Below are 18509 nucleotides of genomic sequence, written 5' to 3'. Positions count from 1 at the left end.
ATTTACCGAAATATAGATTGTAGGCTGTTCTTACAGCAGGGGTAATATTCCTCCGCTGTCCAGAAAACACAATTTGACCACAAACATAACAGACATTGTTAGCATTGATAATGCATTTACATGGCATTTTTAAACATCACTCAGCAATTTAATTAAATGTCAACCTTACCAGAAACGGAACACGTAATACGCAAACATGATATTTGATAAATGCACACACTCAACGTAGTTTTATAAAGCCACAATCATGTCTGCACAAATTAACACCTCACAAAACAATGAATAAAGAGGTTTTGTGGCTGATCTTGAACAGTTCCCAGTTTCTTTACAACAAATAAAAATAATAAGATAAGAAAAGAAAAACTCAACATTTACTTCTTAGAGCTATGCAATACCATATATATAGGGAACTTCTCAAAATCAACAATGCCCTGTAACTCAATTATAATTAGTCAATTGCGATTTTTAACGACAGTTTCGTATTTAGGGGACGAATATTGACTATTGACTAGAAATTGTATATATCACTCATGTCGCATTTTGGCTGTTGACCAGTGTATCCTTATGATGGACATTGGATTTGTCCAATTTCTACCAAAAGCCTAACATATGGTCAGTTTTCAGCTAAATTGAGGTCGAATCACATGGAACTGGATTTCCAGTAGGAATGCTCTAGCTGGCACTGGACTGGCTGGCTACCCATCCGCTAGTTTTCGCCTCACACGATACTTGTTACCGTACTCGTCTGAATACTTTTGTTCCCATAAGACATTGCGCAGAGCAGACAATCTAAAAAGATGGGACCATTGAAGAATGCTGTAGGAGAATAACTGCCGTTATTAAAAGAAAAGTATGGACTAGAAAATGTCTCTAATATGGTAATCAAAGCATGCTGAACAACCTTTTTAATAAACTCTGGTATGTATATTCATCCAAGAGTTTTGCAGGATTCATTCATAACAAAAATATTTTGTTCAACTAAATATATCAAACATTTAATACACTTGTAACAATACGGATTTTCATTATCAGCTAATCATATTTGTTATGTACATATCTCATTGCTTTGCATAATAAAGGGTGTCTCAAAAATATGGTATTTCTTGATATCGTAACTTTGCAACACTGCGAGGAATGTGACACCACGTAACGTAAAAAAACATGAAGCAGGTGCAATGCCATTCAGTTCTCATGGAGCAGTGGAGTGGTGCACAGCATGCATACGCTGTGAAAGCGTATTATAAGAATAACGACAGTGTCAGTGCTGCACGTCAAGAATTTCAGCGACATTGTCAACTGCATGCACAAGTTCCATCCATGCATGCAATAGCAAGTTGGGTATGCAAATTCAAGGAAACAGGTTCAACCTTGAAGCAGAAACAAACAGGATGACCTCGCATTGCCCAAACACAATGTTCCCCGACGACTTTAGGAATGTGTAGGCACGAACAGTAGGCATCTTCAAAACATGAAGGACATCTTGTGAATGAATATCATGTTTACAATTAATTGCATACCCTGTACTATTCATCTTCATGAATACACTTGCTTTAAAGTTAATCTTCTTCCTTTATTTTCCATTTCCAAATATCCCATATTTTTAAGACCCTTTATTAATGAACTGAACATGAGTGCACATCATCTCTTTTTCTACTATCGAGAAACAAACAAAAACAACACTCAGAAACCAGACAAAAAAAACTTTCCTTTGCGAAACTTGCCGAATATCTCCACATGGCCAAACTTCGCTCTGATTGGCCGTTCCACAGAATCCAGCTGAGGAAAGCCGTTGCAATTAGAACATGGCCTATTCCTTAAAACCAGTAAAGCAGCCAACCCAGCGGTCATTATTTCCACCCAGGTAGCCTGTTCAGCACCAACTAGAGCATTCCTACTGGAAATGCAGTTCAGTGTGGTTCAGCCTTTAATATTTCACCTTTCAATTGAAAATTCTGGGTAACCTCCTACGTTGTACAGAAGAAACTATAATTCCCTAAAATGTGGAAATATGCCACATATGACATGATCAAAAGCTGGCCAATTAAAAAATTTCCAACTTTCTTACAATTTACGAACACAAAATAGATTGTGTTTTTCTATTTTTGAAAAACTTAGGTTAAATATAAGCCTTACAGACATTATTTGCAAGCAAGCAGTACAGTGTATTTGAACGAAATTAATAAGCCATATCATTCAAAGACCATGTGTAATTTGCCACAACAGAAAACAATTGAAAGCCATGCACAAGATTGAAAATTTATTTTCTATAGAGCAAGATTGTATTCAAATGTTCTATAATTATGTGATAAAATTATGTAAAAAGTTAACAGGATATTTTCTCACTGAACAATATTTTGAAATCTGAAATATTCTCTCAAAATTTAAATACTGCTTTGACAAGTTACCATTTAAGACTAGAATACATATTAGACTAGGAACATTTTAAACAACTATAGGGCATGAGAAACTTTCAAGGCACTTATTTTACCTGTGGCAATTTCGTTACATTAACGAAAATGCAATTCTAATATTCACACATTGGGAATAAAATAAGCAATAACTCTAACACAGCCTTTGTAGATTGTTCCCATTTAACAATTAAATAAATATTTAAAACACCTCAATGAAATTTGTTGTGCCAGCTGACTAAAAAGAAAAGTAACAGATTTTAATACGTAGAGGTGCTGCACAAAGATTTAATCAACTTCTTCGATTGTTGGACCAGCACCGCCAGTACCGCCAGCAGGAGCTGCACCTGCTCCACCAGGAAATCCACCAGGCATACCTCCAGCACCGGCTCCACCTTGGTACAGCTTTGTGACAATTGGGTTACAGATCTGCTCAACTTCCTTCTGTTTGTGTTCAAACTCCTCTTTCTCGGCAAGTTGATTCGAATCCAGCCACTGTATGACCTCATTACACTTCTCCAGAACTGCGTTCTTGTCGGGCTCTGAAATTTTATCTTTAAGCTTCTCATCCTCCACCGTACTCTTCATGTTAAAACAATAAGATTCAAGATTATTCTTTGCAGATATGCGCTGCTTCTGCTTGTCGTCGTCTGATCGATACTTCTCAGCCTCATCCACCATTCTTTCAATGTCCTCTTTACTCAGACGTCCCTTATCATTGGTGATTGTAATCTTATTCTCTTTCCCTGTAGATTTCTCAATTGCTGTGACATTAAGAATTCCATTAGCATCTATATCAAAAGTCACCTCTATTTGTGGAACGCCTCGTGGTGCAGGTGGAATTCCTGTAAGTTCAAACTTCCCAAGAAGATTGTTGTCTTTTGTCATTGCTCGCTCACCTTCGTAAACTTGAATCAAAACTCCAGGCTGGTTATCTGAGTAAGTTGTAAATGTTTGCGTTTGTTTTGTGGGAATTGTCGTGTTGCGTTTGATCAGGACAGTCATGACACCACCTGCAGTTTCAATGCCCAGAGACAGTGGTGTTACGTCCAGCAACAATAGATCTTGGACTTCCTCGGATTTATCACCATGCAAAATAGCAGCTTGCACTGCTGCACCATAGGCCACAGCCTCATCTGGATTAATAGATTTGTTCAGTTCCTTTCCATTGAAAAAGTCCTGCAGTAACTTCTGAATCTTCGGAATGCGAGTTGAGCCACCAACAAGAACAATATCGTGTATTTGAGCTTTGTCCATCTTTGCATCTCTCAGGGACTTCTCCACTGGTTCTAGAGTACTTCGGAATAGATCTGCATTAAGTTCTTCAAATCGTGCACGAGTGATAGAAGTATAAAAATCTACACCTTCATACAAAGAATCAATCTCAATGCTTGCCTGGGTGGATGATGACAAGGTTCGTTTTGCTCTCTCGCAGGCTGTCCTTAATCTTCTGACAGCCCTCTTGTTCACTATCATGTCTTTCTTGTATTTCCTCTTGAATTCCTGAACAAAGTGGTTGACCATTCGGTTATCAAAGTCTTCTCCACCCAAATGGGTATCGCCAGCTGTAGATTTAACCTCAAAAATGCCATCTTCAATGGTGAGAATGGAAACGTCAAATGTCCCTCCACCAAGATCAAAAATGAGAACATTCCTTTCACCGGTACCCTGTAGAAAGTAAGAATATGCATGTCATGGCAACATATACAATAAACAGATACTACTACAGTTCCCATAATATGAAAACTTTTCAAACAGTGTGCCTCCCTCCCCTCCCCCCCCCCCCACACACACAGAAAAAAGAGAATGTCAGGAGGAACATAAATCAAAATAAAGCATGGTATGAATGAAGAAAGGTGGGGGTTTTACGAAGTCCATATAAACATAAGATTCTTTTACAATATTTCCACCATGATTTCCCTGGTCTTACAGCAGCTTTTATTGCCAGAGAAGAATTAATTCTGACCATCTTGAAAATTTTACTTATGGAAAAGTGTATTGTTCTGAATAGTTGATGTATTTGTAGCATAATATGATCAACAAAGAAATTAATTTGCAGTCCTTCTGCAAAAATAATACATCTGGAAGCTACTGATTACATTTTACTTGCATTCCCAAGCACTGAAACAGTTTACATATTTTCTGCAGTAATATTGCACATAGTTTTAAAAAACATTTATAACACACTAACATTGTTCACGCTATTATTGCAACTATCAACAGTGTCAAAAAAATATGTACAACCAAGTATAAGACAAAATTGTAAATAATATATTTTCTCCATTGCTTGGAGAATTGACTTAATATTTTATTTTTTTTGTTGCACTTGTAAAGAAGGGACTCATCAAATTTGCTCAATTCACAACAGAAATGCAAAACTATAAATGAAGTGTTGTTCTTAAATGCAATATTCAATTCAATAAAAAAAATATTACTATTATGTCATGTGACTTACATAAAACACTGGTAACAATGCCTTTAAAATTAACATTTTGAAAGCCCACGTGATAAAAAAAAATGCCCAGACTTCTCGACTACAGATATGGGAGTCTAGAAGTGCAGAAAGAGGTGTTGAAACATGCCTGATTTTTATCCAGTTGTAAATGACATCTCCTGCTGTCAACATGTACCCTTTGCTTGCAGTTTAAGCGCAGGTAGAGAATGGAAAACCCCCTTCTATTTCCTAATCAGCAGCGGCTATTAGATTTAGCTATGCCATAGACCCTGAACTTTTGCTCCGAGGCATAAGTTTGGCAATGCAATACACCTCAAGAATTTCCCATCACTATGGCAATTGGACCAACCTGATTAGTTCAATTATCCTCCCTGCCTTACGATGCAAAAGGCAAAAATAGAATTCCAAGTTGATTCTTTGGTTGTGCGAGTTTCTATTTATGAAGTTTTACTTCATGCCTAGGTTTAATGTGATAATGAGAATGAAGGAGCGAACACAATTAACTTGCAAAAGCATAAAAGCTAGGATGTTAAAATCTAGTTAAAAACTCTTCAAGATACTAATAACCAGTATATTTTGTACCTCCAACAATGCATTACTTCCACTATGTGTATAAAAATATATTCTAAAATTCAGAGTAGACTCACCTTTTTATCAAGACCATACGCAATGGCGGCAGCAGTAGGTTCATTAATAATACGAAGCACATTCAAACCAGTAATGGTGCCAGCATCTTTTGTTGCCTGCCTCTGTGAATCATTGAAGTATGCTGGAACAGTGACGACTGCATTTGTCACAGTCTTTCCTAGGTAAGCTTCTGCTGTTTCCTTCATTTTAGTTAATACCATGGAAGATATTTCTTCTGGGAAGAAGCTCTTATTCTCTCCCTTATACTGGACTTGAATTTTCGGTTTCCCACCATCACTTATCACAGTGAAAGGCCAATGTTTCATGTCAGACTGGACAGATGGATCTTCAAACCTACGGCCTATCAGACGTTTTGCATCTGGAGACAGGACAAAAATGTAATGATAAAATAAACTTTTGATCAAAAACATGGAAAACAGTAATCATGACTTATCCAACTTAAGCACTACATGGAAAGATATGTGAAAAATCATCTGCATAGCAATAAAGTTTAAGCTCAAATGCTCAAAGTGCAAAGAACTTTAAAAAATTGAATGCACTTTGCACAATTGGAGGTTTTGGCCCTCATATTCAATAAAATCATTCATGTTCAGTACATTACCTTCACAAAAAATAAAGACATGCAGTGATGTATTCTCCATGTTACCAGGTTTACTGCTGGTTAACCAACTTTTTCATATTTTTTTAAAAATTTGGATGATTACTCATCATATATTGTGCAAAATATTAAAACAAGCTTCTAAACCAGAATTTAGGTAAATTCTTTAAATAACTAAAAAACTGGTTTATGAACGCTACTGATCATTCTCCATTGCACCCTTCTGATGGCCACATTTTCTCCCAGATTTTACGTGGGGAGGGCGAGAGCCAAAGCAACTGGCCATTTAAAAGGATGAGGTTTGGGGACGTTAGTTCCACTGCTCCAAACAGCATTGGCAGGAGAAAACTGCTCGTTCCTTCCTGTTTTTGTGCTCTTGGCAGGTGCAGTGTGGCAAGCACGCAAGGAAAATTTTATGAAAAATATGGACATTGTAGTCACAATGTCCATGAAGAACTATGAATATTTATCTGAATGCTGATCAAAGAATTGAAAGCACATCTAATTTTTCAGTTTATAACATAGCTGTGCTTCTTCAAAGTAGAGGGAAAAACTAACTCCATGGTGCAAGCAAGAACCCTCTGAGGGCAGCAAAGACTGACAGAGCAGCTTACATTTTTAGTTTTTGTCTTGAGTCCACTTTATGCCCAGATATGCTAACTGGAATTGGAGCTACAGTATAAAGTAGGATCCGGACAACTTCATGCCTCCATTGGGTACTGAACCTGTGACACCTTGATTAAAAGGTAATATTAGCACTGTGCCAATGGGGAGGCCCGGATTTTCATTGGAAGATGTGTGATCAGCACACAGTTCCATTGCTGTTGTTTTCTGGCTTACGAGACTGGAAGGGCACTTCCATTGGTTTTAATTGGCTTTCCAATTGTTCCAATGATGCCAAGTCAACACTGAAATTTTGTTAATTCATCACCAGGTAACACAACAGATCACTTAGATCTCTCATACTGGAGTGATAAACTATGGTTGCTTTTGATTTCACTTGTCACTTCATAAGATACTATAGTGATAAAAATCATCCAGGACGAGATTGTACTCCAAGCTCCAATATCTTGAAGCTGTGTTGTGAAGTAAAACATGCAACCCATCCAAGATCACAATAGAATAAACATTTCAATGTGACTTATGTGATAGAAAAGTATCCTGACATGTTAGTGCACTTCCAACAATTATACAGAAATATAGCTCCATTTGAAATTCTGAAATAAGTTTCTTGAGCAACACCATAATATGATGGAGACACTTCTTGTCTTAATATTATTACAACTTCCTACAGTTCTTATTTTCTTCATCTTTTGATTTTTGTTATTTAGAGTCACATTTCTACCACTTTTCACTAATTGCAACAATGAGGATGAGTGATTTGAAGGGAGACTACAAAGAATACTCACGCCAGGCTGGGATTCGAATTTCGGACTTCTGGCCTATGTTGTAGTATGCTGTGATAGATGATTACTCCACATTGGAGGTTGGCACTAAAAAAGCTGGGGAATGCCATGACAACAATATACAACTGCTAATTGACTGGTTGATTGATCTGCTTTACTTTACTTCATTTTTTGCTCATGCTCCTCTCAAAACAACCACAGAAATTGTACCTATACAATTATGTCATCTGAGGTAATTGAATTATTTCATTACTCTAACTTAGGTCTAATCATCTCTGACACACTACTTACACAGGGTGTCCGGGCTAGAGGTATACAAAAATATATGCTTATAAAGAAGGAACTATACATTTTATGTTGTTGGGTAAATGCTCAATCGATAGAAAGTCCCCCAGAGATATTATTTTCACCATTTCAAGGCTAGCACCAAGGCTTATAGATTGTGCATGCACACAAATGTTCAACGCTCTGGCAAGTCAAGCAGCGTACACCTGCTATGTGTGCTATGGTTAACAGAGTTCAAATCAGTAACACGTGTTCAGCGGCGGCGTGCAAGAAGAGAATGGAACGTTGACCCTCCCACACGTAAGTCCATTTATCAGTGGGACAAAACTCTACGAGAAACGGGAAGTTTGATTTCACAAGCTGGAAAACATCCTAAAAAGCATGTGAATGAAGAGACTGGATCGTGTATGCGAAGCATTCTCTAGGAGCCCACGTAAGTCCATTAGACGAGCTAGTAGGGAACTACTATCCGTGACAAAAATATTGAGCCCTCTATTTACACGCTTGTAAAATTGTACTCCATGGGAGGAAAAAAGTCAAATATACCTCATTGGAAAGCTTCAAGTATCTACTTTTTAGTAAGAGTTATCTGAAAAATTTTCTTAAGTGGGTTTTCTTCCTATAATGAAAAATTCACTGACAAGTGTAGTTTTCCTTTCCAATTTTCACGTACGGGGAACTTAACCCCATACAGTTCATAATTGACTGTACATATAATCTTGAGATTTTGTGTACCTGAAGTTGATTATTTTTGCACCTTTGTAGAAAAAAATAAAATTCGTATTTTTACTAGATACTTCAAAAATTGACATTTTAGGGAAACGTGCAAACTTGAAATGCATAATTAGAAATTCAATGAAATTGCAAAAAACTGTTGATACAACACATTTGATCAAATTCCAGAAGTTTGGCGTGTATACATCAAATATGGTTCCAGATATTAATTATTCTTTTGCACTTCTAATATGGTAAACAGGTGCATGACGTATGACGGAGTGCGGCCAGTCTCAGACTCCGCGGGCAGCAGGCAACTTCCACAGCATTGCTGCTTCGCTGCAAGAATCGCGCAGTGCATTCCGTCGAGAGCCGATCCAAAGTATTCTCGCAACATAAAATAATGAAAGAAATATTTATCATATTGCAAATGGTGTACTTCTGTACTGTAGGTGTTTTTTTTCTTGTTTTTTTATCTTCATATGAACATAGTCTCCTTCCGTACCCAGCGAAAGTACATAGTGGTTCGGATCCCACTTTAAACTGTAAGTCCAGTCCCGATTAGCCTACCTGTGCATAAAGTGTACTTAAAGAGAACATCATTTTCCCAGTATTATTTTATGTCGCACATTTAAACATATATATTGAGTAAAACAATGTTTGATGAGGACGATTTGAATGAAGTAGATAGATCCAGTCTTTTCTGTATACATTAATAATGCACCCGCTATGTACAGCGATTTCATAAGAAAGGGAAACAGAGCGAGGTGCATACTAGCAATAGCAACGCCTATAAATTATATTTAAAAAATTGCGCATTTGAAGCCTTCATGCGAACTAACATTTTAATAAAATATATTTCTAGCAAAAATGCAACCTATAGTTTAAAGTAGGATCCAAACCACTATGTGCCTCCACCGGGTATCGAACCCAGGACCCCTTTATTACAAGGCGAGGACGTTACCACCGTGCCATGGAGGAGGCCCTGTTGAACTGGATAATTAAAATAAAAGTTGTGTATCTTTCTTCTCACCACACCTTGGAAAATCTCACCCAATAAAATATTGAATCGATGCTAATTTTTGTTGTTCCCTTTTTCTTTATATACCTTTTTCACTGTGCTGATGTAACCCCCAAACACTCCACCGTGCACTTGACACCTTGGAGATGCGCCTATTCATTTCCCCTGGTCGAAATAGCTCTTGGCACTGACTATAATTTATTTTGCACCAATATGATATTGTCTTGCCATTTTCATGCAGCAAAAAAGTCACTTCACAGAACTGCAATCACTCAATACAGTGCGTATGAACTTGTGAGAGACAGACTGCCTGGATAGAATGCACGTAAGATTTATTATGGGTATGTTGGAGTTCAGGCAATAATTCATGGAAGGAATATAAACACTGTTCATTTCCAGTGTCAAAGCTTGGACGCGGAGCTTAAAGGGGAAGTGGTGACGCTTGGTAATGCTCTACATGCGTTCTTAGCAATGATGTGAATTGCGCGGGAACCGGTTGCCAAGAAAAACAATTCTCTGTTGTTTTCAATACGCACAGTGTGCAAGAATGAGATATCAAAGTTTTGATTTTTATTCCACGGCCATCATTTTGATATGCATTTCTTGACCATTGGGCTGACAATTACCGAGATTGCAACATCATAATTAATCATTAATTGTGACTGTTCCACCGACGATAGTACCCTTATATTTGGCTAAGATATTTCCACATAAACAAGGTTCAATCACAAAAAAATCATATTTTTACGATGGTTTTACACGAAGCTACACACAATTGAATTCGACTTACCTAAAAAAAACACCCAAAAGAACTACACTTTTATGAACCTTTTTGTCTGAATAGAAAACAGACAGTTAAATCACTTTGTCTTGCTTTTGTCTAAAAGCAGACACTTGTAGCTTTCCAATGAGGTATATTTGACTTTTGTCATGGATAGTAGGAGAGCTTACAAACTTCTCTTTTGCATCACATTAAGCCAGAGGATCAGCGCAGCCGATTTGATTTTGCTGTTGAAATGTTGAAACGTGTAGACGAAAACAATGACTATCTTAATGCGGTGCTGTTCAGTGATGAATCTACCTTTCACGTTTGTGGAACAGTCAACAGACTAACTGCCGAGTTTGGGGAAATGAGACACCACAAGAAGTGACTGAGTATGAAAGGGACCCACCAAAAGTAACTGTGGTTGGGATTACATAAACATGGTGTGATCAGTCATTTTTTATTTTTTTTTATGGAGTCTACAGTGACATGTTGGAGAACTTTGCTGTCACACAAATGCCTCCCAACGTCATTTTCCAGCAGGATGGTCCCCTACCCCCACTTCTCAGAGACTTTTCCTGTGTGTTGGATCGAAAGAAGGTCCCACTGCCTGGCCCCCTCGATCTCCAGATCTGACGCCGCTGGACTTCTTTGCATGGGGGTTTATCAAGGACGTTGTGTACAGGATGAAAGTTCCAGATCTGGCTGATTTGAGACGACTGATCTATGACAAAGTTGGGGCCATAACACCTGACATGCTTATCAACACGTGGTGCAAGCTTGAGTACCCGTTAGATATCTGTCTAGTTACAAACAGTGCACACATTGAACTGTACCAACCTGCATAAAATTGTTTGAGCTACTGTGTACAATGTTGGAAAAATAAATTTAACTGGATCATTGCAAATGAATAAATATTTGTGACAATATTAGGTTCAGGCGTATAAAAAAAAGGAGCGATTTTACAATACCGGGAATTTCTCCATTTTGTTTGAAATTCGGCATACTCACTAATTTTGGCCCCCTAATCACGAATCTGCAGTTAAAATTTGGCGCTCACACATGGAAATAGCAAAATAATCTAAATTAAGTTCTTATTTCTGCACCCTCCATTTCCAAATTTCCCATAGATTTCGAGCTCCGCCCCTGGGGTAATTGACCTACCGACCCCAACCGCTAATGCGGCCCCGCCTCCGCTCCGGCTCCCGGCTTTCTCTATAGAGTCCCTGTTAAAGGTATGTTAGAAATTGGCCGGATTCACATGCCCCCAAATAAGCGCCAACTTTTAAGTGCAGATTCGTGATTACGAGGCCCAAATTAGTAAGTATCCCAAATTTCAAACAAATTGGATGAATTCCCTGTATTGTTAAATTATACCTAAAAAAATAATTTTGTTTAAGCAAAAACGAAGTGATGGTTATTGATTAATTTCAGAGTCAACATGATGCTATATCAAAATGACCTATATCGTTATTTTTTAAAGTTATTTTCCTGCCTTTTTTGGCTAACTGTGACAATGAAGATTATTTTGATTTGAACAAATTCATGAAGGGATGCCCAGGCTAGGACTCTAACCTAGAACCATTGGTGACAACACTGAGTCAACCACTCACCATGTCTAACCAATGAGATGAGGTTACCCAGCCAGCAAACATAGCTTAATAATACCACAGACTGGAATGAGCATCTATCTAAATACCTTTACTCCACTACATTCAGCTCCTGACTCACAGAGCAGAACTACTTATACAATAATTTTAAAAATATACAATGATCACACTCACCAAATATTGTATTGTTTGGATTCATTGCCACTTGATTCTTAGCTGCATCACCAATGAGTCTCTCTGTGTCTGTGAATGCAACGTAACTAGGAGTTGTCCTATTCCCCTGATCGTTTGCTATGATTTCTACTTTCCCATGCTGAAACACACCGACGCACGAATATGTAGTTCCAAGATCAATACCAACTGCTGGTGCTTTTGCCATGATGAAGCTGCATAAAGGAAGATAATATAATTTTAAGTTATCTAACTACTTATCAATATGAGTGAATAATCATAAAAAAAAATCTTATTAGTCAATTGCAGAGACTTCAGAGTTGTAAAGATAGGGACATAACAACAAACACGGTTTTGAGTTTTAAGTCCACTTTATGCACAAATAGGCTAACCAGGACTGGACCTACAGTTTACAGTGGGATCTGAACCACAATTATGGATACTAGAGTTTGGACTAGCGCTATGCATAAGTTGTCCGTCCATATCAAGTGAGAATGTGCAAAACACAAACAATGGCAAAATCGCTGTAGAAGTGATTTTCTTCCTGCAATTAGCCCTAATTTTGTGCAAGCAACGTTTCCTTTATATATGTTAAAGAAAGAACTTGCTAAGCCACCATCTCGATTTCGCCAATCACCAATTGCATTTGTTTCGAGTGTCGGCATGAATATGTTCCTTCATCAATTTCATACAACCAACACTTGTCCTTGGCATTAGCCTAAAGAGGTAGAAAACAAGAATAATTAAAAGTTCAAACATGAGTCATAACAAGAAACTTATCAGCTTCAAATCCGATTTAAAGAAATTTCGCTCATTGTGAATGAGACTGTTTTTATATACTTTTCTGGAACCTTTTTCTTTGAGGAAAATTCCTAAAATAATACTGGTAAAGAAATGAGAGAAACAACACACACTCCAGTAATATAAATTAAATATATAGGTTTGTCCGTGCCAGTGTTGTCACTCACCCAAAGAATCTTGGCCTTCAGAGTTTGTTTTCTTTCATAAATGTTCCATGCTATGGTGGCAAAATATATTATTATTGTTAGTTTCAAAGAAGGTGCTACCAAGTGTGAAAATTTATTTAAAATGTACTCACTTAACAACAAGCTCACGTAAAAACAAACAAAACCAAAATTATTTCTGGCCGCCACATGACGTCACAACATGCTATGAACTGTGGGATAATTTCACAGAACATCGGGACTGGCCTATCTAATAAAGATACCTTGACTTGGGTGTATAACTCCCACACGTGGGCACGCACTCGCATATGTAGGTGCGTGTGTCAGCACATGCTGTGCCCCCCCCTCAAATAAATTCTGGATCTGCCTACGGTTACCAGAGTGTACTATACATGGAAGTGAGGATGACATTTCAGTGCCTTCAGAGGAGGTCACCACACTTATGTACAGAAGTAACCAGAACATAGGAAACAAATATGATCATTACTGGTGCAATTCAGAATATAACACAAATTGCTTCAAAGCATTGCCAGCAATTTGAAATTTGGTGGATCGTTGAATGAAAATTTTCCAAATTAATATTAATGGTCAAGTTTTAGGCTGAACACCCTGCATAAAAGACCCAACTAAACACACAAAAAAAAATGCCATCAGCAGAATTACAACAGTGAAGCCACACTCACATTAAGCTAAAGCAGAAATAAAGGTCCCATATTAAAGTTACACGAAATTACATTTAAAGATAAGTTTTAAACGTCGATAAGCGTATTTCTTGTCCAACTGCACTTTCCTCTGCACACGAATTTTCGCATAACGTGGTTTCAATAATACAGAACCAAACAGCAACATCAAAGTTATGGTTGTTTCGGTGCAACTACACGTGTTGAATTGATGCATACGAATAATTAACAGTCTTACATTAATAATAGTGCATTGTCAACATTTACTTTCGAACAAAAACTGTAAACACTGCGTAAATCAGTAAATGATAAGGTACAATTCACCACAAAATGTTACTGCATTTTCTAGCAACTTATTGACATCGCGTGGTTAGTTCGGTCAAACCCTAGTGATTCGTATACATTATCATTATTTGCTACTAACATTGGATACTTACTTTCACTTCTCCTGTAATTATTAATGTTTTGTCCCGTTCCCTCTGCGTGACAATTTCAACACAAGTAAAAGTATGAGCTACCACAGTTTCACCACTTGCACGACCTGTAAAATTTAGCTTGCTTCTAGCTCTAGCAGAAGTTCTTCAATGTTCTCGAAACCTCTTTCGGCGAATAGACCAATCACAGCTTCTAACGAAACATCTACGTTCCTTTCTATTGGTTGCGTAAACTTACACAACGTCACTCCTATACCTAGAATATTCTACAGAGTTGCCAACTAGTACATAATAAAAGTTCAAAAATAATCCAAGTATCAAGCTAAAAAAGAAACTTCAAGAAAGGAGGCCTAAGCGCGAAGTGGTCCGGGCTTAGGAGCGCACGAATTTTCAGGCGGTAAACTCGAATGTGGCATTGCATTGAAGAACTCCTGCCGCGCTATCCTTCGTTAATTTTATATTCGCTTGAATATTTTTCACTTTACCGCGATTCGGATCGGACTAGATTTGGGTTATGCTTGCACAAAGATATTCTGCAGGTCCACTTTGAGATAAGGTTTAATTACAACTCTCTCTCTCTCTCTGCCTTTAATTTAGAGGAGGGGGATTACTAAAAATATTAAACTAATAGGGTCTCATCAACTTATTTGCGATTAATTACACAGAATTTAAATAATTACACAGTGGACTATATTTTCAGGGCATGCAATTACTATGCCTGCTGTGTACGTACACTGGCACACTGGTTTTCATCAATTTGTTAACTTCAGTATGCGATCGCATCCTGGCCCCTCGGATGGGGGAGAGGATGTCTGTAAATTTTTCACAGTGCTCAAATACGAACTATAAGTCCCAAATAGAAAAGTGTTAATAAGTTCCTAAAGATAAATTTAATTACCACAAATTAGGCCTTTGTAAAAAGGAATTAGTGGTCTCACAAGAAAAGTTATTATCAGGGGTTTGGGGTGTCCCATGAGGAAGGGGGAATCCTTCCATATTCAATGGCGGATAATAAAATTTTGTAGTCGTAGCTCTCACGCGATAGATCGTCAATGGTCAAAAAATATATACTCTAACATTTCATCGTGTTTACAAATTTTGATTCACGCCACCGCTAGAAAATCACCCCAGCTAGGGATGATACAAAGACAAGTCTCAGACTGCAATTTTCGAGACGAGACAGAGATGACCTTAGGAAAATCGACACTAGAATAAAACCAGGCCCTTTGAGACTTATCCAGACGAGGCCGAGAATGAGACAGATCTCAATAAAATCGAGATGAGACCAACATTCTGTGTCCCAGACAGGGGCGCCGACTTGTCAAAATTATTGGGGGGGGGGGGCTCTGATCACTGAAATAAATGAATGAATGACTCCCTCCCTCCCTTTTTGAAAAAATAAAAAGTACGTCTTTGTATAGCAGTTTTTAAGCAGCTATTATATTCCTCATGCAAATGAAATGTAACATGAAAAATGTTTAGAAAATGTTTCTAAGTCTCTTTACGTCTTTTGTGTCTGTTCATTTGTTTTTTAGATAACAATTAACATTTTTATTGAGAAGTATGTATTTACATTAAGAGACCAACCTAACAGTTTTATGTCGGCCTCGGTAGCCGAGCGTGTTGGGTTGTCGACTCAACTCGCTTTGATCCAGAGGTCTCGGGTTCGAGTCCCGGCGAGGGCATGGGTGTGTTTTAATGTCCGCAACAGACATGTGATGGTTTGCAAATAACCTTAGTGTTGACGTACCCATAAAATAACGAATATTTACAATATTCAGCAGTTTTATTTAATTATTTACATAAATGTTAACACAAATCGCAGGAAAATAGTTTTACTTTTTTGTTCTTGCTACAATATTTTACTTTCTTTATTTAATTTTGCAATAATAAAAAAATAGCATGTACACTAAGATATAGCTAAAGTGACATACACAACAAAAACATATGAACATGATTTAAAAATAAAGCAAAAGTTGCTCTACGCAGTCGGTTATTTTTTTATGAACTCATTAACGAGCGGTCTCAGGTCCAAATTATCAAGCACAGTTTGATGTATTGGAGTACCGCTAAGCTGCTTAGTCTCTTCTGCCTCATTGTAGATCTCAAATATGTCTTTAGTCGGCGAATAGCACTGAATGACCTTTCGGCTGTGGCTGTCCTCACTAATTTGGCAACTTCAAGCAGAAACTCTTGGAGGGTGATGTCTTCCAAAAGAAACTTCCTTATGTCACGCATGGTAGTTAGAACCACTCTCTTCTGTTTGGCGATATCACCAAGCATGGACATGTGTAAGAAGAGCATATCGGCATCCAAATCTTGGCGAAAGAATTCTCGCGTTTGCTGAAAGTTTGTTGTGCAACTGTTCACAGTTGAGATGCATTCTTTCTCTACGGCTGTTATTTTTTGTAGTCCTGTAGATTCATGCCCTTGTTTAACACATGATTTTGCTGTGTCACACACGTCAGTGTATATTGATTTATAATACTATTTTGTAGTGTAGAACTTGTGATGTTTGGCAATATCAGGATTTTCAAGTCTCTTAGGGACGTGACGTTGCCGGGGCAATTCTGGTTCATCAATGAGGCTCGGTTTGCCCTCTGTGCATTTCAGTCAGAACTGCTCAAAACACATTCGCTTTTCTTGAAAGATGTCAGTCAAGTATTTTAGTTTTGATTCCACTTCTATAGCACCAATGCGTGGAGACTGAATCTTACAGTTTACCTCTTTAATTTGACCCATCACATGTCAGTAGAATTGTTGTTGTTGAATTGGTGTTTTAAGTCCATTTTATGCACAGTAAGGCTAATCGGGACTGGACCTACAGTTTAAAGTGGGATCCGAACCACTTGTGCCTCCACCGGGTATCGAACCCGGGACCCCTTGATTACAAGGCGACGACGCTACCACTGCGCCATCGGGGAGGCCACACATGTCAGTAGAGAGAGAGAAAGAAAAATGTCTTGAAGTGAAGCATTGTCTCCAGGTATCCAGCACATTTTGATCCTGCGTAAGTAGAATCTTCTTCAGAAAATTTCTCAAGAAAATTTAGAAGGTTTTCATAGTTCTTTAAGATCTGTTGCACACTGGAGGCTCTCAACGTCCACCGACGAGGGCAAAGTGGTCGCAGTCCAGTGTGGCCAGCCTTCTCATTCACATCAATAATATTCATAAATATTTGCATTCTTTTAGGGGATTCCCAAAGAGTCTTTAACAAGTCGTTGGCTAAATTCATTATGTCTCTGATTAATATATGTATAATAGTAAATAATAATTATATACTTAGTATATAGTAATAAGTCATGTGTTTTGCTGTCTCCGGTCATAGCCCCCACAAAGTTGATGGTTTAGCGGTCTCAGCCCCCAAAGTTGATGGGCTAGAACATTTCTAATGTGTGTTTAAAGTTAAGTTCATGTGGCACAATTCGGAGTAAACTTTACAAGAAAAAAAATTAATACATTAGATCTTCTTAAGCAAAATTATTCGGGGGGCTCTGCCCCCACATCATTAACATTGGGGGGGCTCGAGCCCCCGTAAGCCCCATGGAGTCGGCGCCTATGGTCCCAGACATTCGGTGTCTCTCCTTCTTTCTATTTCGGTTATTTTTACATCGCTTCTCTACCTCTTGGGTCAATCGGGACGATGAAGATGAAAGGTGAACTAAATTAATACAAGGTGGGAAGAACAGAACGGTACATCCATGTCATGGGTTCGAAGGAGGCTGGTGATGACTGTCGGTCTCATTCGAAACTTTGCTACATGAAGACGAAAACCAAATTTACTTGGTTTGGTTTGAGTTGGTGTTTTAAGTCCACTTTATGCACAGTAAGGCTAATCGGGACTGGACCTACAGTTTAAAGTGGGATCCGAACCACTTGTGCCTCCACCGGGGATCGAACCCGGGACCCCTTGATTACAAGGCAATGACGCTACCACTGCGCCATGGGGGAGGCCCCACCAAATTTACTGTAATATGCGACTATTTCAGCCATAGAAAGCAGAACAACATACATGATCGCAAAGCAGTTTTTGTTGAGAATTATTCCTGCACGTTTATTCTTGATCACACATATACGCTCAAGCAACGCTCAGGTCACGTTCCGCTCACGGGGTATCCTCAGCGCTCAGGTCTGACTCCGGTCAAGGTATCATCATGGTCAGTCTGGCGTTGGATGCTTGGCAGTATACACCGATTTTTCTGGTACAGAGCTCCCTCGGATTCTAACTAAAATGTTTAAGAGTTTTCCAACGACGGAATTGCCAGTTATAACATCGACGTTAAAAAAAATGACAAAAAAGAAATAAAATTACGGAAACGGCTTTAGGTCCATCCAATGAGTGCAAGCCGAA

The 18509-nt window shown here is 38.2% G+C and overlaps 1 protein-coding gene across 2 annotated transcripts in view; it reads right to left on the bottom strand.

Moving 5' to 3' along the window:
• Positions 1-2244: 2244 nt before the first annotated feature.
• Positions 2245-18509, bottom strand: part of LOC146000440 (heat shock 70 kDa protein cognate 4-like) — a 36525-nt gene continuing 20260 nt past the window's right edge. Inside the window, exons 1-4 of one of the 2 annotated variants that reach the window (XM_083138089.1) lie at positions 14162-14322; positions 12083-12294; positions 5511-5869; positions 2245-4076 (exon numbers count right to left, since the gene is read on the bottom strand). In XM_083138089.1, coding sequence (XP_082994215.1) covers positions 2697-4076; positions 5511-5869; positions 12083-12287 — 1944 coding nt within the window. In that variant the 5' untranslated portion in view covers positions 12288-12294; positions 14162-14322 and the 3' untranslated portion in view covers positions 2245-2696. Of the gene's footprint in view, positions 4077-5510; positions 5870-12082; positions 12295-14161; positions 14323-18509 lie in introns of those variants that run through there. The other variant, XM_083138079.1, reaches the window with a different exon arrangement.

Source organism: Lepisma saccharinum, chromosome 1, assembly GCF_977018435.1.
Source record: "Lepisma saccharinum chromosome 1, izLepSacc3.1, whole genome shotgun sequence".
Lineage (NCBI taxonomy): Eukaryota > Metazoa > Arthropoda > Insecta > Zygentoma > Lepismatidae > Lepisma > Lepisma saccharinum.
This window is presented reverse-complemented; position numbering and strand designations above follow the sequence as displayed.